Source organism: Neomonachus schauinslandi, chromosome 3, assembly GCF_002201575.2.
Source record: "Neomonachus schauinslandi chromosome 3, ASM220157v2, whole genome shotgun sequence".
Lineage (NCBI taxonomy): Eukaryota > Metazoa > Chordata > Mammalia > Carnivora > Phocidae > Neomonachus > Neomonachus schauinslandi.
Genome location: NC_058405.1, coordinates 145658547 through 145683185, shown reverse-complemented (window position 1 = coordinate 145683185; position 24639 = coordinate 145658547). Strand labels below are relative to the sequence as shown.

Here is a 24639-nt window from a genome sequence, read left to right as displayed (position 1 = left end):
TTCTTTCTTTCTTTCTTTCTTTCTTTCTTTCTTTCTTTCTTTCTTTCTTTCTTTCTTTCTTTCTTTTTCTTTCCTTCCTTCCTTCCTTCCTTCCTTCCTTCCTTCCTTCCTTCCTTCCTTCCTTCCTTCCTTCCTTCCTTTTCTTTTTTTCTTTTTGCATATTGCTGTCCAGTTTCCCCAGCGCCATTTGTTGAAGACACTGTCTTTTTCCCATTGGATATTCATTCCTCCTTTGTCAAAGGTAAGTTGATTGTATAATTGTGGGTTTATTTTTGGGTTTTCTGCTCTATTCCATTGATGTATGTGTGTATTTTTATGCCAGTAACATACTGTTTTAATTACCACCACTTTGTAATAGAACTTGGAATTTGGAATTGTGATATCTCCAGTTTTTTTTTTCTTCCATTTTCAATATTGCTTTGGCTATATGAGGTCTTTTGTGGTTCCATACAAATTTTAGGATTGTTTGTTCTAGCTCTGTTGAAAAAAATGCTGTTGGTATTTTGATAGGGATTGCCTTGAATTTGTAAATTGCTTTGGGTAGTATAGATATTCTAACATTTGTTCTTTCAGCCCACAATCATATAATGTTTTTCCATTTCTTTGCATTATTTTGAATTTCATTCATCAGTGTTTCATAGTTTTCAGAGTACAGGTCTTTCACCTATTTGGGTAAATTTATTCCTAGATATAGTATTTTTTTGAGGCAATTATAAATGGGATTGTTTTCTTAATTTCATTTTCTACTGTTTCATTATTAGTGTTTAGGAATGCAACATATTTCTGTACATTGATTCTGTATCCTGCAACTTTACTGAATTCATTTATCAGTTTTAGTAGTTTTTTGGTGGAGTCTTGAGGGCTTTCTATATATATTATCATGTCATCTGCAACCAATGAAAGTTTTACTTCTTTCTTACCAGTTTTGGATACCTCATTTCTTTTTCTTGTCTAATTGCTATGGCTAGGAGTTCTAGTACATTGTTGAATAAAAGTGATGGGAGTGGAAATCCTTGTGTTGTTCCTGACCTTAGGGGAAAGCCCTCAGTTTTTTACCATTGAGTATGATCTTGACTTTGGGTTTTTCATATAAGGTCTTTATTATGCTGGATATGTCCCCTCTAGACCTACTTTGCAGAGGGTTTTTATCATGAATGTATGTTGTATTTTGTCAAATGCTTTGTCTGCATCCATTGAAATGATTATATGGTTCTTATCCTTTCCCTTATTGATGTGACATATCACGTTGATTATTTTGTGAATATTAAACCATACTTCCATCCTCACAATAAATCCCACTTAGTCATGGTGTATAATGTTTTAAATATATTATTGGATTTGGTTTTCTTGTATTTTGTTGAATATTTTTGCATCTATATTCATGAGAGATATCTGCCTGCAGTTCTGTGTGTGTGTCTGTGGTGTCTATCTGGTTTTAGTATCAGGTTATACTGGCCTCATAGAATGAATTGGGAATTTTTCCTTCTTCTTGTATTTTTTTGAAACAGTTTGAGAAGAACAGGTACTAACTCTTCCTTAAATGCTTAGTAGAATTTGCCTGTGAAGCTGTCTGGTCTTGGACTTCTGTTTTTGGGTTTTTATTTTTATTTTTTAAATTACTGATTCAATTTCATTGCTGACAATTGGTCTGTTCAAATTTTTCTATTTCTTCCTGCTTTAGTTTTGGTAGGTTAATGTTTCTAGGAATATATCCATTTCTTTTAAGTTGTCCAATTTGTTGGCATATAAATTTCTATAATATTCTATTACAGTTGTCTATATTTCTGTGGTGTTGGTTGTTATTTCTTCTCTTTCATTATTAATTTTGTTTCTTTGGGTCCTCTCTCTCTCTTATTTTTTTTCCTTGCTAGAGGTTTATTAATTTTGTTGATCTTTCAAAGAACAAGCTCCTGATTCCATTTGATTTGTTCTTTTTTTTTTTAGTTTCTGTATCATTTATTTCTGCTCTAAATTTTATTTCCTTTCTTCTGCTGTGCTCCTGAGTTTAGATTTTGTTTATTCCTCTTTTTCCAACTCCTTTAGGTATAAGATTAGGTTGTTTATTTGAGATTTTCCTTATTTCTTAAGGTAGGCCTGTGTTGCTACAAACTTCTCTCTTAGAACCACTTTTGCTGCATCTCAAAGCTTTTGGACCATTGTGTTTTCATTTTCATTTGTTTCCCATGTAATTTTTTATTTCTTCTTTGACTTCTTGGTTGATCCATTCATTGTTTAATAGCATATTATTTAACCTTCATGTATTTGTGGTCTTTCTAGATTTTTTATTGGGGTTGATTTCTAGTTTCATAGTGTTGTCAGAAAAGATGCATGGTATTACTTCAATTTTTTTGAATTTGTTGAGGCTTGTTTTGTGGCCTAATGTGTGATCTATTCTGGAAGATGTTCCATGTGCACTTGAAAAGAATGTATATTTTGCTGTTTTAGGATGGAATGTTCTGAATATGTCTGTTAAATCCATTTGGTTCCATGTGTTATTCAAAGCCATTGTTTCCTTGTTGATTTTTTGTTTGGATGATCTGTCTATCAGTGTAAGTGGGGTATTAAAGTCTCTTACTATTATTGTATTACTGTCAAGTATTTCTTTTATGTTTGTTCTTAACAAAATTTTTCTTTTATGTTTGTTTTATGTATTTGGGTGCTTCCATGTTGAATGCATAAATATTTACAATTGTTATATCCTCTTGTTGGATTGTCCCCTTTATAATTATATAGTGTTCTTTTTTGTCTCTTGTTACAGTCTTTGTTTTAAAGGCTTCTTTGTCAAATATAAGTATTGCTACCCCAGCTTTTTTTTTTTTTGCATCTATTTGCATGATAAATGTTTCTCTGTCTGCTCACTTTCAATCTGCAGGTGTCTTTTTGTCTTGAGTCTCTTGTAGGCAGCATATAGATGGGTTTTTTAATCCATTCTGACACCCTATGTCTTTTGATTAGAGCATTTAGTCCAGTTACATTCAAAGTAATTATTGATAAATATGTATTACCATTTTTTTATTTGTTTTGTGGTTGTTTCTATAGATTTTCTCTGATCCTGGGGTGCCCAGGTGGCTCAGTTGGTTAAGCTTCTGCCTTCAACTCAGGTCACGATCCCAGGGTCCTGGGATTGAGCCCCACCTTGGGCTCTCGGCTCAGTGGGGAGCCTGCTTCTCCCTCTCCCTTTGCCTGCTGCTCCCCCTGCTTGAGCTCTATCAAATAAATAAATAAAATCTTAAAAAAAAAAAGATTTTCTCTGATCCTTTCTTCTTTTGCTCTCTTTCATGGTTTGTTGGCTTTCGTTAGTGATATACTTGGATTCCTTTCTCTTTCTTCTTTTCCTATCTATTACTGGTTTTTGATTTATGGTTACCATTAGGTTTGCATATAACATCTTATGTATAGAGCAGTGTATACTAAGTTGATGGTTTCTTTTTTTTTTTTTTAAGATTTTATTTATTTGACAGAGAGAGACACAGCGAGAGAGGGAACACAAGCAGGGGGAGTGGGAGAGGGAGAAGCAGGCTTCCCGCGGAGCAGGGAGCCCGATGCGGGGCTCGATCCCAGGACCCTGGGATCATGACCTGAGCCGAAGGCAGATGCTTAATGACTGAGCCACCCAGACACCCCCTAAGTTGATGGTTTCTTAAGTTTAAATCCATTTTTTACTCTTCTCCCTCCCATGTTTTAGGTATATGGTGTTATATTTTACATACTTTTTTTTTTTAATGAATCCCTTGACTGATTGTTACAGAAATATTTATTATTACTGCTTTTGTGTTTTTTACTTTTCCTACTCTCATTTATGGTCTTCCTTTCCACTCAAAGAGTCCTTTTTAATAGGGCTGGTTTACAAGTCATGACTTCCTTTAGTTTTTGTTTGTCTGAGAAACTCTTTTTCTCTTCTTCGGTTCTGAATGATAGCCTTGCTGGATAGAGTATTCTTGGCTGCGAATGTTTCCCTTTCAGCATTTTGAGTATGTCATGCCATTTTCTTCTGGCTTGCAAGTTTCTGCTGAAAAATCCACTGATAGCCTTATTGGGGGGGGGGTTCCCCTTGTATGTAACTGTCTTCTCTTCCTGCTTTTTAAAATATTTTATCACAACTTTTGGCATTTTAATTGGTGTGTGTCTTGGTGTGGACCTCCTTGGGTTGTATTTTTGAGGGGATCTCTGTGACTCTTGGATCTGGATATCTGTTTCTTTCCCCAAATTAGGGAAGTTTTCAGCTATCATTTCTTCAAATAAATTTTCTGCTCCCTTATCTCTCTCTTCTTCTTCTGAGATCTCTATAATGTGGATGTTATTACACTTGATGGAATAAATAGCAGGCTAGATGAGGCGGAGGAACAAATTAATGACCTAGAAGACAGAGTAATGGTAAGTAATCAAGCTGACAAAAAGAGAGGAAAAAATATGCAAATTGAGAATAGTCTTAGGGAACACAGTGACTCCATCAAGTGTATTTTTAACTTAATTTATTGTGTTCTTGATCTCTGATTGGTTCTTTTTTATCTCTGTATTCAAGATCTCACTGATGTCCTCCCCTCTTTTTTTTTTTTTTTTTGAAGAGAGAGCAAGAGAAGGGGGTGAGCAGAGGGAGAGAAAGAACCTTAAGCAGATTCCACACTGAGCATGGAGCCTGACACAGAGTTTGGTCTCATGACCCTGAGATCGGCCTGAGCTGAAATCAAGAGTCAAATGCCCAAATGAATGAGCCACCCCAGTGCTCCCACCCCCCACAGTTTTCTGCAGTCCAGGGAGTATCTTTATGACCATTACTTTCAATTCTCTATCAGGCATATTATTTGTTTTCATTTTACTTTGGTCTCTTGCTATGGTTTGGTCCTATTGTTTCATTTGGGAGATGTTTATCTGTTGCCTCATTTTGTGTGACTTTCTGTGTCTGTTTCTATGTGTTAGGAGTTAGCTACTCACTTGCTCTTAACAATAACAGACTTATGCAGAAGATGTCTTATGGTGCCCTGCAGCACAGTATTTTCTGTTCCCCAGGGCCTGGCACTTCAGGGAGTATCTCTTATGTGTGTTGTGTATGCTCTGCTATTGAGTCTTGGTCTCTTTTTTCTTTAGTCCAATTGTTTGCAGAGCCTGTCTTTTCCTATTGTGGACAGCAAGGTGTGCAGGGGTCTGCTTGCAAAATGAGATCTGCCCCCACTGCTGCTGGAATTGAGGTCCTGCAAAGTACTCAGGGGTCAGGTGATGTGGTATTGACAGGGTTTGAACTGGTCTTCTGGGGGACGGGCCTGCAGTACCAGGACTGAGGTGAGCATTACTGAGACCGGTGGATCTGCTAAAGTGTGTGTGTGGGTGGGGGTGGAGATGAATGGGACTTGGTCCAAAAAAGTTAGGTAAGGAGTGTTGGTGCTGCCCTGGGTCCCACAGGTGGCCATTGTTTATGCTGGGGAGCAGGGGAGGGAAATGGCACCTGTCAGCTCCTTTGTTCCTGGATGGACTTCCCCATGATCCCTGTCTCTCTGGGCTGCACTCTGACATGAGTAGATCACTCTCCCTCCTGTCTGTCCCCTGCGTTTTTCAAACTGCTGGTTCTATCCGGTATCTGCATGGGCTATTTGTCATGCTGTCTTTTTAAGGGCAGGGACTCCACTTTCTAACACCTCTGGGCTCTACCACAGCCAAGCCTGCTTATTTTTAAAATAGCAAGTCCTGCTGGTTTTAAGAACTCATGAAATTCAGCCCCTCTCACTTTCAAAGACAAATATTATGGAGATTCATCCTCCTTATTTGTGAGCTTCCCAGTGTGAAAAGTCTGTTTTCTGCCCTTCTCTATGCCACTAGCTACCCCCCTACAGTGGAAGGCCATTGTCCATTTTGCTCCCAGACCGTGTTTTACCCTTCCTACCTTTTTTGATGTGCCCTCTTCTTTGCCTTTAGTTGTGGAGTTTCTTGTACCGGTCTTCAAGTTATTTCCTGGGTTATTTACACTGGCATGGATGTTATCTAGTTGTATCCAGGGGACAAAGTGAGCTTAGGGTCCTCCTTCTGCCATCTTCCCAGCTGAACTTCAAGGACTCCCTTTTGTCAGATCTTCTTTTAAATGTTTTATTTCCCAAGAATGCTTCCCATTATGCTTATTTTCAGGACCTTCAGTATTCATTGTATTCTTTTGCCAGTAATCTCTTGCTCTCAGGTGCATCTTGTAGTCCTCTGGGATTTTCATGCACTGTGGCACCCATCAGTTGCCTTCTGTGATTTCCAGGCATAGTTCCAAACTATGCCACTGTCTCAATCTACTTAGGTGAGACAGAAAAATTCCCTCAGGCAGCACACAGTTAGCAGAACAATGCAAACAAGTTCCAATCTGCTTTTTCAATCCCAAAGGAGGGAACTGGGAATTGGGCCATTTCTTTCCAACTGTGTCTTGTCATGTTGCAGAGGGGATTGTGCAAAGGCAAGAAAAAACTGGAATTTCCTACCATTGTGAATGTGGTTTTACCTTGATTACACATTCACCTGATTATTGCAAATATTTGACTGTTTTTCAGAGCTCATATAAAGTTATTTTATCAGTCTGTGGTTTTCTTTTTTGTTTGTTGGTTTGTTTTCCTGAGGAAACAAGGGCCTATAGTTTTCTGGTCTGCCATCTTGCTCTAAATTGACTTTTTTTTTATGTTATCTATGCCCTCTGTCTTCATCATTGATATAAACAATAGGGAGGTGCTTGCATCAATAATGTATTTTAAAATAACAATTATGCAGGAAAGAGAGGCAGTGATGGGTGTCCCCAAAATAATGTCAGTGTCAGTGTCAAAAAGAAACAGTTCCTTCATGCTGTGTGGAAAGAAATGTAACCAGGCAGATTTTCCTCCTTATACCCATTCTTTCTCCTATAATTGAAAATGTTACCTCTTCTGGGTTATGAATATAAGAATATAAGAATATTCATAAACTTAAGAACAATTTTAAACAAGTTTTAACTCTTCTAGATATAAGTATTAGATTTCACGTCTACAGTATACTTTACTCTCCCTGTCCTCTGTAATTCCACACACTCCAGACTTTGCTCCTATAGTTGTCCAAACCTGAATTATCTTCTCATATAAATGCTCTTTTTATACTTAGAGGCCCATATCAAGCTCCATTGTTTTCCAGACCTCATCTCTGAATGCTTTACCTTACAATGCCCCCTTTCATCTTTGAATTCTTCTTACAGGCAGTTATATACACTAGAACATTTCACTACTGAAGACAGTTGATTAGGAACCCTTTGGGCTGATAGTGCAGATATCATTGTGCCTATCTCCCAGGTTAAAAACCCAAAACCCAAACCAAAATCCACTAGCAAATTCTTGATCCAAGACACTGCTATACTAGAAAAGATGTAGAAACCAGGTAACTAGAAATCAGGGATCGGGTAGAAATGGGAAGGCCTCAGGAAGTCTCCACAGTGGGAAGGTATAGGAGGGAAGAATAAGAAGCAGTGGGGGAAAGTCCAAGGCTGAATATTTGCCCAGCCATAGTTTTACCAGGGACCCCATTCTTCCCATAAGTATTATTTTCATCTCAGATTTCTATTTTTATACTGCTTTAATTTCACATACCTGGCATATGAAATCAGATCTTCTTGGTTGTATGAAGATGAACTCATGATTCTATGTATGAAGTAATGTGTTGGTTCAGTACTAAGATGCCATTTTTCTTTCTGGAAAAGTGAAAAACATGTGTTACATGTTTGACATGTACTTTCTCACCTTATTGGCATATTTTGCACTCTAATCTACACTATAATGAAAAAAAATTCTAAAGATTACTTAAAAGATGAATGAACCCCTTAATTCTAATTAAAAGGTCTCTTTCCAATACATTTTTTTGTTTTGTTTTTTGGAAATGGCTCAGTGCTGATGATCTCATTATAATATTGGAGTTTGAATAGATTTTAAATGTAAATTTAAGCAGTATTTAAAGAATATAGCTTTCAATTTCTGCACTTTACAAATATTTTAAATCCTATCCTACTGAGTTCAAAAAGAAAAGAACAGAGACATAACTCTGGTCAATTCAGAAGTTTTTGAAGTCAACCAACTTAACATGTACTTTATTTGTTGGGAAGTCATGTGTGATTTCATGGCCATATTTTTTATGAGAATAACTTTATTGTGGTATTTCTTCAGATCTCAAAAAAGCTACTATTATTGGGATTATTGTTCATATAGTCCATTTTGAGGTTTTTTTTTTAAGATTTTATTTATTTATTTGGGAGAGAGAGAGAGCACAAGCAGATGGAGGGGCAGAAAGAGGGAGGGAGAATCAGGCTCCCCGCTGATCCGAGAGCCCAACATGGGGCTTGATTCCAGGACTCTGAGATCATGACCTGAGTTGAAAACAGCTGCTTAACCCACTGAGCCACCCAGGTGCCCCTCCATTTTGAGTTTTGTAAATGTTATGCTGTAACATTTCTTTAACTATCTATAAAGCCAGCATTTCTGACTATGAGGTTCAAGAAAACTATTCTGAAGACTGCATCTGGTCATGAAATTACACATAGCTTCCCAACAAATAGGTCAGAATTTGCATTAAGATAATTTACCTGTTAAGCTTCTGAATTGAACAGAGTTGTATCTCTGTTCTTTTTCTCTTGTTCACCTCAGCTTTTGTATATACCCAAGAATCATTTCAACTGGATAATCAATAGAATTGTCTCATCAGGAAATCCTAAATCATATACACTTTCCAAAAACATGTTTTGGTACCAGTTTTTGGAAAGGGCCAAACCCCAAAGATCACTGAAATCCAGACCATCATTTGAGGGGCATGATACTAGGGACAAGAGCTACACCCCATGATGATAGTGGAGCTTATGGGCTGATAGTAAGGGTGATATTTCAAATATTTTGATTAGCCTGTTAATTTGGGGCATGTTGGCTAAGTAACTTTTAAGAAAAAAGTTGGCTATGTAGCTTGCCGAAAGGACACATAGCTATTAAGTGAGAGTCAGGATTCAGACCCAGACAATCTAAATTTGTATGAATCTTTTTTTACTTCCTCCTACATTAACCCACTCTCTAGTCCTATCCTACCTGTATAAGTTTTCTTTACACAAAATGTTCAATGGATATTTACCAGCCCAAATACAAAGGGACTGAAATTTGTTAAATAATAGATTTAAATAATTAGCTTGCATTTTTTTTCAATGGTTTCTATTTTATGTTCTCCTTGGGCTTCTAACTAATCTAGGTCTCTTTTCATTATCTGCTTTCCCTCCATTGAGTTTCATGGCTTCATCTGTTAATAATTTCTTTTATACTATAAATATTACCAGGCTTAGGAGGAGCCTGGAACCATTTTAATATTCTTTTCTGGCTAATTAAGATACATTCTTGGACAGATTTTCTGAAGATCTCTACTCTTTCCATAGATATCTGTCACTGACCGCTATGATTCTTATTCACCTTACTCTGTGGCTTTTTCTCCCAAGAGCCTGTTTCAGTCATGGCTGTTGAGCACGTGGCCACGTCAAGCTCAGCAATAGCTCTTTTAACTCTTTGCTCTTTAGGTTCTATTATATGATTTGAAGTTGCTTCAATACTTTCAGTATTTGCACTGGATGTGGGCTGACAACATTTGCTTAGAGACAAAAATTTTTTCAGGCTGTTTGTGCTTTGTGTTGGCTTGGGAGAAACAACTTTGCTTTCTACTGGTTTCATGGCTTCTTTCACCTGGTCTTCAAATTGTTCTCTTAAGCATTCTTCTTGTACAATCTCTTTTAAAACAACTTCATCTTCAGACATTAGTTCCTCTTCTACGGTATTTGCTGAATTTTCTTGATCAATATCATGAGCTACTAACCGAATGATAAGATCTTTTTTGTTCTGAACATCTTTTAAAAGTTCTACCTTGGAGATATCAGGCTTTCTTATATTCTGAAATGAATTTCGGCAAACAGCCTGGAATTGAAGGTACAACAAATATTAAAAACAAATGCCTCAATCACTCTTCCTGTGGTTCTATTGTAATTTAACTATTTTAATATGATTTATAGTTTCAGTTTAAGGAGTATTATCTTCAAATGTCACTCTTTGTATATTAGCAATGTTTTAGAAAGAAGAAACAAATGAAAGTTATGAAAAATATTTGTTGGTGTCTAGCATTTCTTTTATATGCCAGAGATCATATTAATCTATGAGAATTTACTCCAAAGTATAGAGGAACATCTAACACAGGTTTCTTTTCTTTTCTTTCTTTCTTTTTCCTTTCCTTTTTCTTTGTTTCCTTCTTTTTTTTTCTTTTTGCTTAAAATTTGTATTTTGTTGCATCATAATTTACTTTTTGTTTTTTCATTGACCTTGAAAGTTTTGGGACAGAAGTAGACACTATAATCTATTTTTCTAAAATTCTAGATAGGCAATCATAGAGAATCCTAAATGTACGTATATTCAACAAAAAACAATCAAGGTATTGTCTGGTCTTGGCTTTTAAAAATGATGAATAACCAAACTTGTGAAGGTCTTTGACTCGTTAATCCCTATTCTTCCACTCCTGATCCTTTGGTTATATTTTCCAAAAGAATCTTCAAAACATAAATCTTTATTTTTTTTTATCCTTCTAGTTAAGTCTTACTTTTCATTTTCTTTTCTTTTTTTTTTTTAAAGATTTTATTTGACACAGAGAGACAGCGAGAGAGGGAACCCAAGCAGGGGGAGTGGGAGAGGGAGAAGCAGGCTTCCCGCAGAGCAGGGTGCCCGATGCGGGGCTCGATCCCAGGACCCTGGGATTATGACCTGAGCCGAAGGCAGACGCTCAACGACTGAGCCACCCAGGCGCCCTTACTTTTCATTTTCAATGTCTAAAGACAGATCAAAGAAAAGATGATTATAATTAGATAATAAAATTTCTGTAATATCTGTAGCTTTTGATGATGCCACAGAACCTCCAAACTGACTTAATAATGGTAGACCTCAACATCCCTTTGTAATACTGTAAGCCAGTTTTTCAGACAATGGTGCCCTAAAAGATCATCTTCTGTGGAAAAAAATATAGAAGCAGCTTTTTTAAGAAATTAAAACACAGGGGCGCCTGGGTGGCTCAGTCGTTAAGCGTCTGCCTTCGGCTCAGGTCATGATCCCAGGGTCCTGGGATCGAGCGCCGCGTTGGGCTCCCTGCTCAGCCAGGAGCCTGCTTCTCCCTCTTCCACTCCCCCTGCTTGTGTTCCCTCTCTAGCTGTCTCTCTCTCTGTGTCAAATAAATAAATCTTAAAAAAAAAAAGAAAAAGAAATTAAAACACAATTGATTTTGATTTTCTGTGTTAGTAGAGAGAATTAGTGGTTTAGAAAATCAAAAATTCCATATGGCTTTGGAATTTGTTACTATATATAATTTTGATATGTATATGCCTAGTGTGTTGGGACTATCTAGTATTCAAAGCAGAAAACAAAGCCCTGTCATAGAGCCATCAAATGTCTAGGTTCTTTGGTCAGATCTACTGTTCTTTTGTCTCTCTTCTCTGTCCCTATGCTAGAGATAGTGTTGATACCCAGATTGGTACAAATCATATGTCTTTATCTATTATCTGTTTCTTTAATATTCTATAAATGACTTAAATAAAGAGAGACAATGACTAAGAGTAAGATTTGTGACAGACAATTCTACAGATAATTAAAAACCAATTTTGAGTAATGTTATTCTACAGTCTGTTCACACAAATTTTACCCCGAAGGGATTACTTGTATATAAATGAAGACTACTAAGCAATATGCTAGTACAATGATGAGAACACATATAGAAGAGCAAAACTTAGGGGTGAAAAGGACTGTCCTCTGATCCAAAAAGTTTAGGGCAAAGGAGATTAAATTTTGCCTTAGCTTATGATGATCTCAGTATTTGAGTATGAAAACATAAAGCACTAATTAACATATTTACCAGCCCTAAGACTTAGTTCAGTGTGTTGCAGAACAGTATTGGAAAAAAAAATTCACTTCAGGTTTATGCTTCAGGGAGAATGGTTCTATATAACTTTGCTCCTGGCCATAGATTATTCCCCTAAGTACACTTGGTCTTTTAATGAGTGAACACCATCATTACAAGGGGATTTGACAAAACTCAAAATGTGTAGGTCATTGTAAATGTACAGGCCAGACAATCCCTTTGTCCTCAGTGGTATAGTTTCCATGTAACAAGGACATGGTTTTGACATTTTAAAGTCCTAATTAGTTTAATATATTTGGGGCCCTAGTATGGAGCTTTAGGGCAGAGCTAGGTCCATAGCAAGAGGAAATTGGTTCATCAAAATGGCAGCATTCAGGCAGCTGGGTCTAGAATATGGATAGAAGAGGAAACTGGGCACTTACTGAGAGTATAGAAAATTTTGAGGAAGGCTAATATGATTGAAATGAAATAATAAGAAAACAGTATAATCTAGCATTTGTAGTGTAATGTTTATTAATGAATGTTGCTAAAAGTAAATTGAGAAATTAAACTATTTTAGATAGTTTTTGAAACCTCATCTATCCTGATATTCTATTAACTGGCCTTTTAAAACTGCTTTCAGTATCCACAATAAAGAACTACAGGAACTGTATGAGATTGTGTTTCTTCTGATTTTGCAATTGAAGATTATAATTTCAGTCAGCCTTATTTTACTGTTAAGGGTATGTCCCTGCATTTCTTTTCTTTTCTTTTTTTTTTTTTTTAAGATTTTATTTATTTATTTGACAGAGAGAGACACAGTGAGAGAGGAACACAAGCAGGGGGAGTGAAGGGGGGGAGAGGCAGGCTTCCCGCTGAGCGGGGAGCCCGATGCGATGCGGGGCTCAATCCCAGAACGCTGGGATTATGACCTGAGCCGAAGGCAGGCGCTTAACGACTGAGCCACCCAGGCGCCCCGCATTTCTATTCTTAAAAAAAAAAAAATGTCAGTTTAAACTGATTTTCATAAGAAAACTAGCCTGAGATCTTTAGCGTGAGCCCCTAAGCTGATACGGAAAGTCCCAGTAAATTATATGACTCTATGGATGAACCCATGCAACTGGTTCTCCTGTTGGGCTTGACAATAACAACAAAAATACATTACCATATACCTGTTGGAGGAACGGAATCACAGAACAACCATGTCTCACTATTCACTTATGTTTTTGCTATTGCTTTTGCACTTACCTCAAAGGGTTTTACATCTAGCCGTCCCAACTTATTCAGTGAGATACGTCTTTCTCTCTTTATCTTTTCTACATTAGATGTGTCTGGTAAGGAGTAGCTTCTCCCATTTATTGATGCTCTTCTCAGTTCTGTTATGCTATGTCCGGTTTTTCTTAAACACTCCATCTTGAGTTTCTCAAGAGGTTGAGTTTTTACAGAAATTACTGCTAAGTGTTCTGAGATAATTTCTGGATCTATTTTGATTGCTTTATTCCCAAAATGAGGAACTATTTTAATTGGAAAATTTCCAGTTGAATCTTGATATGGTTCTTCTTCCTCTAACTCATGCATATCAATATCAGCATGCTTTTGGGCCTTTTGAATAATTCTGTTAACATCTAGATTTCCAAAGATATTAGCATTTGAATTCTTTCTGCTAACTGTATCTAATGGAAAATGTGAAACTCCATTAATAATTAAACTAGCCACTTTTCTAGGGAAAACAGTGTTTGTACATTTTATATCATCATAAAGTTCTTCCTGGGTTCCAGATTGTTGCAGTACATTACTATAAACAGAATCAATAACCTGAGAAATCATTTCTATACTTTCTGGATTTAAAAGGTATTCTTCAGGATTAGCAGCAACAAGATTAATATTACTTTGGGAAATTTCAGCTGTCACAGATTTTGTCAGTTGAGATGCAATTATATTGAACTCGGTCTTTGATAAATTTTTTGCATCCTTGCTTGAGGCACTTGGCAACCTTACTATTTTAGCCAAGAACAAGGCCAATGCTTCCTCTAAAAACCTGGCATCTAACATAAAACCTTTTTTGGATGAAGACTTTTCCTGGGACTTAAATTCATCAATAATTTTGACCACTTTTTCCATAATTTTGACAGCTTCCAGAACTAATTCTGAACTTGATACTTTGTCCTCTACTTGAGGTTGAAATTCAGAATTGGAAATTTCCTTCACCATTAAAAGACCTATTATATCAGAGATGACATTGCTCTTACCCATTAAATCTTTAAATATAGAAGTGTGCGAGCCAGAGTGCTTTAAAACACTGGCATAAACAGAATTAACTACTTTTTCAATAGTTTCATTGTTAGCTAAAGGTACAGTAGGCAATTCCTTGGCTGGTGGTACAAGTTTAATCTTACTTTTGGAGATAAATTCTTGTATTGACTTTAATATTTTTGAGCTTATTTTTTGCATGTCAGTTTCTAGAGATTTGGTTCTTTCGTTATCCACTTTTGGAAACACAGATAAAAGCTTTAATAAAAATTTTACAGCGATTTCTTCTATTATGTTATAAGGCAGTATGTGAACACGTGATGGTTGAGGCTGGGGATCATCAGCAGTTTGGATAACATCTTTAAGGATATTTTCAACAACACTGTCAACTTCTGCACACTGATGTGGAGTTAGCTCTCCAGAAAAATAGTTTTGCAATTGATTGCCAGTCACTTCTTTCAGGACTAAGTCAACTATGCTTTCTGAAAGGATTCTGCATCCGCTGGCTACACAATTTTGTATTATCTCTTGTGATCCAAACTGTGACAAGAGATTATTATAAATAGAATGAATCACTAATTGAATAATTTCATCATCATTGGGATGTAAGGATGCCACATATTGTATTGTTATATCTTTATCTTTGGAGATTGCTGTTGTAACTTTATTTAATAATTTAATTTGAAGGAAATTCAATTCTGTGAACCAACTGTACTCAGATGTTTCTACTTCAGTGTTGGATACTGTTGAGAAAATTTTGGATAAAAGAGCTGAAATCACATTTTCTAAGAATCCATGAGGCAGCATGATGGTATATGGTGATGATGTTTGACATTCTTTGCTCGCTGTTTGTGCCACCTTTTGGACCTTTCTAACAACATCCTTAGATTCCAGAGGCAAACATGCTGAAGCTGTAACCTCATCGCAAAATATGAAATTAAGCTGATGTTGAAAAATTTCATTTATCACTGCCCTGGTTAGTCTTCTTGCTAAATTTTCCCCATTATTTTTTATGTTCTTACAAATTGAGTCTTGAGATTTATATTCCTTCAAAATATTGCACACAGAAGAATGAACAACTTTGTTGACCAATGTTTTATCAATTACTTGTATTTTATCTAGGAAAGGTATCTTATTTGATGAGAGTTTTTCAGTCATTTTATGCATAAGTGGCATTTTATCCAGAGTTATTTTCTTAATGTTGGAGGATGTTTCATCTGTAGTTGATTCTTTACGCCTGGGAGGTGCATTAGGAAGTGATGACACCTTATCTACAGATGGAAAAAACTGATTTCCCTTATGTGGCCTAAATACTTTAATTTGAGCATCTGAAAATTCCTTCAACAGGGAGTCCATAAGTTTCATAGCTGTATCATAAAGTTCAGCTTGATTTTCACCATCATTTTTATTTTGATATCTATCACATATTTGTGTTTCTGATGAGGAAGAAAAGAGCAATTTGTTAACCATTTCGATGATAACATCTTCTAAAAATTTAGCAGGAACAATTCCAGGTTTACTTTTTGGTGGGTAATGAGGACTGTTTGATTTACTAGGTTCATTTTTAATCTCCTTACTTTTCACTTTTTCTGTTTTTTTCCCTCTCTCAATCTCTTTCTCTTTTTCTTTCTCACTCTCTATCTCTTTCTCTCTTTCTGTATTTCTCTCTTTCTCTTTTTTCTTCTTTCTCTTTGACTGGGAGACTTTCCTTAATTGAGAGGGATGAATCCTTTGTTGAAACAGACTCCATAAAATTTTGGCGGACTTCTTGAATTACATGTGATATTGTATCATTTGGGAGACTTTGGGGTTTTGAATAATCTGTTTCTGGAGAATGATATATTTCTAAAACATTGTCATAAATGTTTTCAATGACATTTTGAACATATTCATAATTTAAGTATTGTTCCTCATTTATATCTGTTTGAGATGGAGAGTCTTTTCCAACCTCTTTTTTTGGCTTTTGGTTAACTGTTTTCAAAATATTTTCTGTTGTGGTCCCTGTATTTCTCACTTTGGATGTCAAAGATAACTGAAAGGGGTTGTCTTCCTTTTTTAACGTATTTTCTCTTGTTTTGTCAATCTTCTTTTCATTGTTTATTTCAAAATTTGGTCCAAGTATTTCCTCCTCATATACTATAACATCAGTAGCTACTGGAGATTGTGTGTGTACCTTATTACCTTGTCTCTTCTCGTCTTTTGAAGCTGATATGCTTTTCTTCTCAGTTTCATTATTTTTAAGAGTTACCCTCAAATCTGGTTCCTGCCTATCTTTACTTTTCACACTAGTAGTTGGAGAACTAACTCCTGATACATTCTCATATTTGTTAATTGAAATTTCCATTTTATTTTCTGTCTCTTTCTTTTCATTTGCTACACTTGCAGCTGGCACTGATAACATGTTAATTACGTTGCTTTTCATAATTCTAGTTATAGAGGTAACTTTTGGACCTTGGATGTCACCTTTTTTCATTGATGTTCCTTCAGTTTTGAAACTTTTCTTTTTACTTATTGCACCACTGTCTATTTCCAAAGTGTCCAACACATTTTTCTGGCCTGTGGTTACAGAAGTGTGTTTATATGATTGTTTTGGTAAAGCAAGTTCATTCCCTTTCAAGCATCTGTTTATCTGTGTAGAGGTTTGCTGTGGTAGGTGCTGAACCCTTTGGGTGATGTTATCCGGATTTAGAAATGAAAAGAAGGTGGAAGACCAGTCTCCTGAAAAAAGTGGTTGGATCTTAAAAGCAGAGATTGCCTTCTGAGCTAAAGCAGCAATCATTTCTGTCACAGTGTTACTCTTATCATCCTTCTGAATATCACTAGAGCCATATTTTCCTATGAACTGATCATACACAAAATTGGATATCTTGTCAACTGTTTCTTTATCAATTGGTGGAAAAGAAAACATTTCCTCAGCATTTGGTAGAACTTTAATTTTACTTTTCCTAAACTCTCCTATCAGAGAGTTTGCAAATTTTATAGCTAAGCCCACAATGCCTGGCTCTAGGATTTCTTTTTTCTTAGCATCTTCAGTAATACTTGGAAGAGAATAAAATTTATGAACAAGGTCAACGATTACATCTTCCAGAAATGTAGCTGAATATAGAGAAGGCTGTGTCTTTTCTTTACCAGGTTTACTAAGTACAGACATATGCCCATAATCAGATACCTCACTGGAAGATGATTCTTCTCTATGTAAAAATGGCTGCAGATGATGATCCATGATTTCCTTCATGATGAATCCAGCTATTTTACTGAGGAATGAGCCTCCTTTTTTGTCTGCACCTTTCTGTACTTCAGCTTGAAATTCAGATTTTTTCAAAATATTATTACATATAGAGTCAACCAAATTCTCAATCATTTCTAATTGCATACTTTCTGCATTCTCCTCTGCTGTGACAAGACGGATCTCATGTTCAGAAATTTCTTTGATAATTTCATCTGTCAGCTTTGAAGTTGCATCTACAAACTCACAATCTGATGTAACTTCTTCCTCTTTTAGTTCACTTTCAGTGTCAGGTGAAGGGAAGATATGCACTAGCAGCTTGTAAATCATATCTTCCAAAAGAGAACGAGGCAGCACAGTAATACATGATGGCAAGGTATGGCTATCACTTGTGATGACATTGAGCACATTTCTAATGATATTATCAGCTTGAGGGGAAGAATAGGAAGAAGACACTAATTCTCCTGAAACTAATGATTGCACCTGATAGTCATAAATTTCCTCTAATAGCAAATGATATATTTTTCTTCCAAAACCAACAGTGTCACTTTGTATAGCCCTGTATACTTGAATCAGAGATTTATATTCATCTAAAATTTTTTCATAAATAAGGTTGACTGTTTTTTGAACAATTTCTTTATATCCTTCTGAAAAACACATATCATCATCAAAGTTATCTGCAACTAAAATCTCTGATGTGGTAAACTCCTGGACAATTGAATTTACTAATGTTGTAACAATGCTGGTAATTTTGGCTTTTACTGTATCTGGGTTTTCAGCAGACAAGAAATTATGTGAGAATGCATAAAGGAGTTTACATAAAAGCTCAGAAATTACTTCCTCCAAAAAGAAAGCTGAATTCACAATGAAAGACAACTCTCTTTGTTTAGGATCTATTGCTTTCTGTTTATATGTTTGATCAACTGCTGATGAAACAGGAGTTTTATCTCCAGATAAAAATGACTGAAGATGGTGGTTAAAGATTTCTTTTATTATAAAACTTGCTATTTTTGAAACAGGTATGTTACTTATACCTTTTTTATCTTTTGTAAGAGATTGGTATAGATTCGAATATGAAAGATCAGCATAAATGGACTCAACCATAGACTGGATATCTTTTTCTGAAATTATACTTTGTTTTTCATTTCCATGTTTAATAATACATATTGCATGTTTTGAAATTATTGACATAATTTCATCTATCAGTTTTATGACTGTATTACTTAGGTCTGATTGAGAAGTATCTAGGTGTTCTGTTCTGGGGGACAATGGACTCATCTGAGATATAAGCTGAGTGACAATTTTTTCCAAATCAGTATGTGATAACATGGTAGTATATATTGTTGATGCCTGCCTTTGAAATCTTGATTTGGTAATGTTACATTGAACTCTCTTCATCAAAATATTAGTATTGAGTTTGGAGTGTGACTTAAAAGGAAGCTTTCCTGTAAGGTTTGGATGAATTTGGAAATCAAAAGTTTCAGCAAGGATGATTTGGGTTATCCTTGCAGCTAATGTCTTTGTGTCATTTAGAAAATCTTTATCAGGCATTATTTCCATCTCATATTCTTGCAGAAGTTTGCTGTACACCTTGTCAATAATGTTCTTGACTATATCTCTCTCCACTGGGGGCAAACACAGTTGTTCCTCAGCATTTTCTAGAATGCTAACTTCAAATTTTGAAAATTCCTCTGCTATCAAATTTATGAGTTTTTCAGCTTTATCAAACAGTTCATCTTCTGAATCTCTTACTGATTTTGTTTGTACAATGCCTAACACCCTGTGGAATATTTTGCTTAAAACCCCAGAGACTACATCTTCCAAAAAAGTTGAGGAATAAACAGTGGCGTAAAACCACTGCTTTCTCTCATCATCAAAATACGTGTATGATGAAGAAGGTAATAGTTTTCCATCCACAAATGGCTGAAGATGTTGTTGACAGATATGTTTAATGATAAACCCTGCTATTCTATCAATAAGAATATCATTACTACTTGTGATATTTTGCTCAACTGGTTCTTGAGACTCAGAGTTTTGTGAAATATTTTTGAATACTGAGTCAACGAGATGCTGAACATCATCTTCTGAATAAACAAATTTGGTTTCTTCTTCATTTTTTGAAAATCGAATTTCATGTTGGGAAATTTTCATCCTAATATCACTGATTATCTTTGAAGCAATTTCATTGAAATTTGCTCTTGATATGTCTTTTGGAGTTTCTCTGTCTGGGACAATGCTAGATGCAGAAGGAAAGATTCTAGATAATAGTACTCTTATCATGTCTTCTAAAAATGTGTATGGCAGCAAGGTGTTATATGGAGATAAACTCTGACTTGGCCTGGTAGATTTATTGATGTTACTAAGAATGTCCTGAACAATATTCTCAGCCATTGAAATAGAATGGGAAGATGACGACAAATCCCCAGAAAAGAGTGGATGAAGAAGGTAATCTGAAATAGCCGCTACAATTAAATGGGTAATATTTTCCACAAAAATATCACTGTCTTCAGACTCTTTATCAACTTCAGGGTCTAGCCCATGCTGTTTTAAAACATTTCTATAAATTGAGGTGACAAGTTCATCCACAATATCCATATTTACAGAGGTGTAAGATTGTTCTTTGCCATCATATAGAAAGTGAATTTTAGCTTTGTGAAAATGGTTATTTATTGAGTTTACTATTTTTTGGGTCATATTTTCCAGTTCAATTTCAGTGTTACGCTTTGGACTGAAAATCTTTGATAAAAGTCTGGCAACAATTTCCCCTACAAATGTATCAGGATAAATACCTAAGGGTGATGGTGTCTGGGGTCTGTGTGACTCTGTGACTTCATTGAGAACCTGCTTAACCATATTTGATACTGCATCCAATGGAGTCTTTGGACGAGGCAAACCTTCTCCACACAAAAATGGTTGAAGATGATTTTCAATAATCTCTTGGATAATAAAACTGGCTATTCGGTCAATCATAATTGGGCTTCGGCTAACTATACTTTTCTGTATTGAAACAAGAGAGTCAGACATTTGCACGATATTACTATAAACAGAATCCACCATCTTCTGGAGGTTTTTTCCAGTACATAGATATTGATTGTCATATATAGTGAACCAAATTTTATGTTTTGAAATGGCTGATATAACCTTATTTATTATACAGGTAGACATTTCATTGAAATCTGAACTCATGAAATATTTGTTTCCCAAAGAGGAAGCCTTGTTGGGTGAAAGAATGAGTTGAGATAAAAGTCTTCGGATGATATCTTCTAAAAATGAGTGGGACAACATGGTGCTGTAGCCTGTTGAAGACCTAGACTGGGAAGTAAATTTTCTCAGGTTATTTTGAAGTTTCTGCAATATAATTTCAGCTTGGAGAGAGTAATATGAGTTTGGTACGAGCTTTCCTCTGAAGTAAGATGGGAGTTGGTAGTCTAAAATCTCTGACAGTATGCCGTTAGTTATTTGTTCTGCTATTGAGGTATTGTTACATGCTAGATTATCATCACAAGTCATTTTCAATTTATATTGCTGTAAAACATCATAATAAACTGAATCAACAATTCTACTAATAGTTTTTTTATGGATTGGTGGAAAACACAGCCTTTCTTCAACATTCCGTAAAACAGTGACTTGTGCATTATTAAACTCGTTCACTACATTGTTAACAAATATAGTATTCATCTCATAGAGCCAGCCCTCAGTGATGTTTTTGTTTTTGTCCCACAGTGAAATAGAGAGATTAAAAAACAGTTCTGAAATTATTTCCTCCAAAAATGTGGCCGAGTACACACCTGTATTTGTATCTCCTGGATATAGCTTATTATGGATGGGTATTGAATCCACATCCTTTGTTCCCTGTCTTTTGAGAGGTGACACAGAAGTGGAATTTACTGAACATTTCTTGCCAAATGCTGCTTGTATTTTGGAGCTAACCCCACTGGGACTATTCAGGGATCCTGTCAAAGCATTACCATCATGACTCGTGAATCCTAAAAAGGCTTTACCTTGTCCTAATTCTGTTAATTCTGGCCTGTTTGCATTTATGAAACTAGACTGCATTTTTTTTCTTGCGTACTTCAAAGGCTTGTTTGCAAAAGGTGGGCTTTGGGGGAGTTGTACACTGTGACATAGTTTGTCCATCAATGATTTAACCAAGCTGTGGGAAATAACAGTAAGCATAGAGTCTGATGATAATAAATCTTGATCCATTTCTGCCAGATTTTCTAAAAAGTCTGACATATAATCTCCTTGAAATTGTTCACAGTCCATTGCTCCCTTACAGTAATCAAATTCTTCATCTTCTAAACTTCGCAGTGTTTTTAAAAGTTTACATTCTTCTGCTAATATTTCATTGGAAAGAGGGCTATTATCAAGAAAAACAGTGTTTGTGCATTTTTCCAAAAGTGTTCTGATAAGTTTCTCACACACGACATTGAGAAGAAAAATTGATTTGGGGGTGAGGCCTAAGTTATTTCCAAGTATGCTGTTACTTTGCTGATCATTTGAGGATGAAAAAAATGTTCCTGCCTTTTTATCAGAACTCATAGCCTCACCTGGATGTTCATCTGGTAAAAATAAATCTAAAACAATATTAAAAACTTTATTGACTACTTCTTTGGATTCACGAGTTTTTAGAGTACCAACCAGATTGTCTAACTGACATGCCAGATAATTTAATTTACTTTTTTGAAGGAGATGATCAATTTGGTAATTAGAGGATTCCCAATCTCTGGAGCCTTTCTGTCTTTCCATGGTATTTGTTTCATTGCAAATGGTCACACTATTTCTTCTAAGCATGGAAAATGATTTTTTTCTTCCATTGCTTTCAAGATGATGGTTTATTCCTATTTCTTTGGACATTACATGAATCACTCCTGTTAAGAGATCCTGAAAGAGATTATCAAAGTCAGCAGAAGCTGCTCTTGGGCAGTAAATGTACTTTGTTTTTAAAGGAGACATTTGCTGTGCAATGTCAACCTCTATAATATTACTGTTAAAAAGGATTTCAGTGATGATATCGGAAATACTTAAAGCAAGTTCCCCAATAGAAATTGACCTGCTTTCAAACATTTGAGAATTAATTGAAATAATCTTGCTAAATCCTACATTTTGGCTTTCCAGTGTTTTCTTTTTTTCTCTACTGTCTTTGGTGTTACCAGAAATGCTTGAAGTTAAATGGCAAATAATAGACTCAGTGAGATGTTCACAAAATTGATTAAGTGAAGAATCACTGTAGATACTTCTTAGAGGCTGTTTTGATTCACATTTTTTCCTTGACAGTGTGGAAATAACAGACACCTTCTCCTCACTGGAAACTGAAAAAAATTACCACTTTTAGCATGCATAAAGAGAAATATGTAAAATTCAACATACTGGTAATTATTTACATACGAATTTCACCTATGGAATATCTCACTAAAGAAAAAAACATAGTCAAGAAAGAAATTGGGTTTTCTTCAGATATTTATTACCCACCTGTGGAATCTTAATTTTAGGCAGAAAGTTGAGAAAATAACCCTGAAGAATTCAAGTCTCTCAGTTAAGTGCTGATATCTCTCTTGCTTAGATGGGTTAGGGGCTCTAAGAAGCTGGAAATCATGGGGCAGAAAAATGATTTCCAAGTTTAATGTTACAATTTAGCTTGTCTGCAGTGATCTCTAGAGAGCTCATGTAATTATTTAAAATTTATTTTTAGTGAAAATAGTTAATGTTAGGTTATCCGTTACTTTTTTTTTCAAAGAATTTATTTATTTATTTATTTGTTTGGGGGTGGGGGAGGAGCAGAGAGAGAGGGACAAGAAGGCTCCACGCTGAGCACAGGGTCAATGGGGGGCTCGATCCCACGACTGTGAGATCATGACCTGGGCCGGAACCAAGAGCCGGACATTTAACCGACTGAGCCACCCAAACATCCCTCTGTTACTTTTAGGGGAGCTACAGAGATGTGTTGCAAAAATGACTTGATTGAAATGAAAATGTGCTAAACTGCAGAAGGATAGGTTGCAGTGTCAGTAGTACTTTAACCCCTAGATTTTAGTTTGTCACAACTCTATTCTTTTTTCTATTCAAAAGAGTATTTATTGAAAATCATATACCTCCCTGGGATGGCCAACTTCTTCAAGTGGCAGCCAGAGAAACACTATTTTTTCTCAAAACTTAATCATCTGTTATACCTCTGCATTTGAAATCAGGTAAAATTGTGGAGATGGGAAGCTTTAAGCTGAGCTTTGACTGCTAGGCAGACTTTGGCTATGTTGAGATGAAGAAAGTGAGGAAAGAGTATTCCAAAAGGAATAAGGAGCAGGAGTAAAATCACTGGAAGGCCCTGAACATGTCTGAAAATAGAGAATAGATTTGATAGAGAAAAGTACCAATGGGATGGAATCATGGATCTTCTCTTGTTTGTTTTGTTTTTCTTTATAATTCTCTAAGTTTAGTTAGGCTATGTTTGGAGAAAGTCTGTTTATGAACTTGAAAATTGCAGACACACAGCTATCCATCTTGAAAGAATGCCAGTTTTAAGGATGAGAAATGACCTCCCTATGCAGGTGGGTAAGACTGGTAGGATATGTTTTCCTGTTTGAATGATTGGCAAGTGATGTATCTAAACTGGTATTATGGCAACTAATTACTGGTAACTGGAATTATTGATCCAGTTCAGGGGTACTATAGCATTATTAGAATATTACCAATAATGAAACTGCCAATAATCAACAGGTTTTGATATATAAAAAATGGTTCTTACATATGATTCAACCTCTTAGAAAAGAGTGAAAATAACTTTGTGAGGATATGTTTAGATTTTAAGGAATTTAAGAATACTGGACTACAATCAAAACAAATGGTTAATACCACTGTTCTTATACATTGTGACTAAAGATGGCAAAGACTTCAACTATTCACCTTGAAAAGATGAATCACTAACCTTCAATCAATTAACTGTATATTTGGCATGATTATAGAGAAGTCATGCATAAAAACTTTAAAAACTCTTTGGAGTGTCTATCTCATAACCAAAATCCTCTGCTTTAAAGTAATGACACTTTCTCTCATCTGTAGTTATGGAAAACTGATCAACAGGCTTGTTCAGATTCAAATCATTTGAATGTTAAACTTTTTTTTTTGTATCCTGATATGTTAAGAAGTAATTAAATACTCCACTTCCAAGGCTATTTTCAGAAAAAAACAAAAATAAAAACAAAAATAGTAAATTCAGCTCCTTGGATAGAAGAGCTTTAAAAATATCTATTTTTTCTAAGTTATCCCAATTTTTAAAGTAGGTTATTTATTGC

The 24639-nt window shown here is 35.5% G+C and overlaps 1 protein-coding gene across 1 annotated transcript in view; it reads right to left on the bottom strand.

Annotated features, from left to right (window-relative positions):
• The window catches only part of FSIP2 (fibrous sheath interacting protein 2), a 107872-nt gene that overhangs the window by 20671 nt on the left and 62562 nt on the right, over positions 1-24639 (bottom strand). Inside the window, 4 exon segments of the mRNA XM_044913354.1 lie at positions 7575-7675; positions 9423-9917; positions 13123-15715; positions 15786-22662. Of these exon segments, the coding sequence (XP_044769289.1) occupies positions 7575-7675; positions 9423-9917; positions 13123-15715; positions 15786-22662 (10066 nt within the window).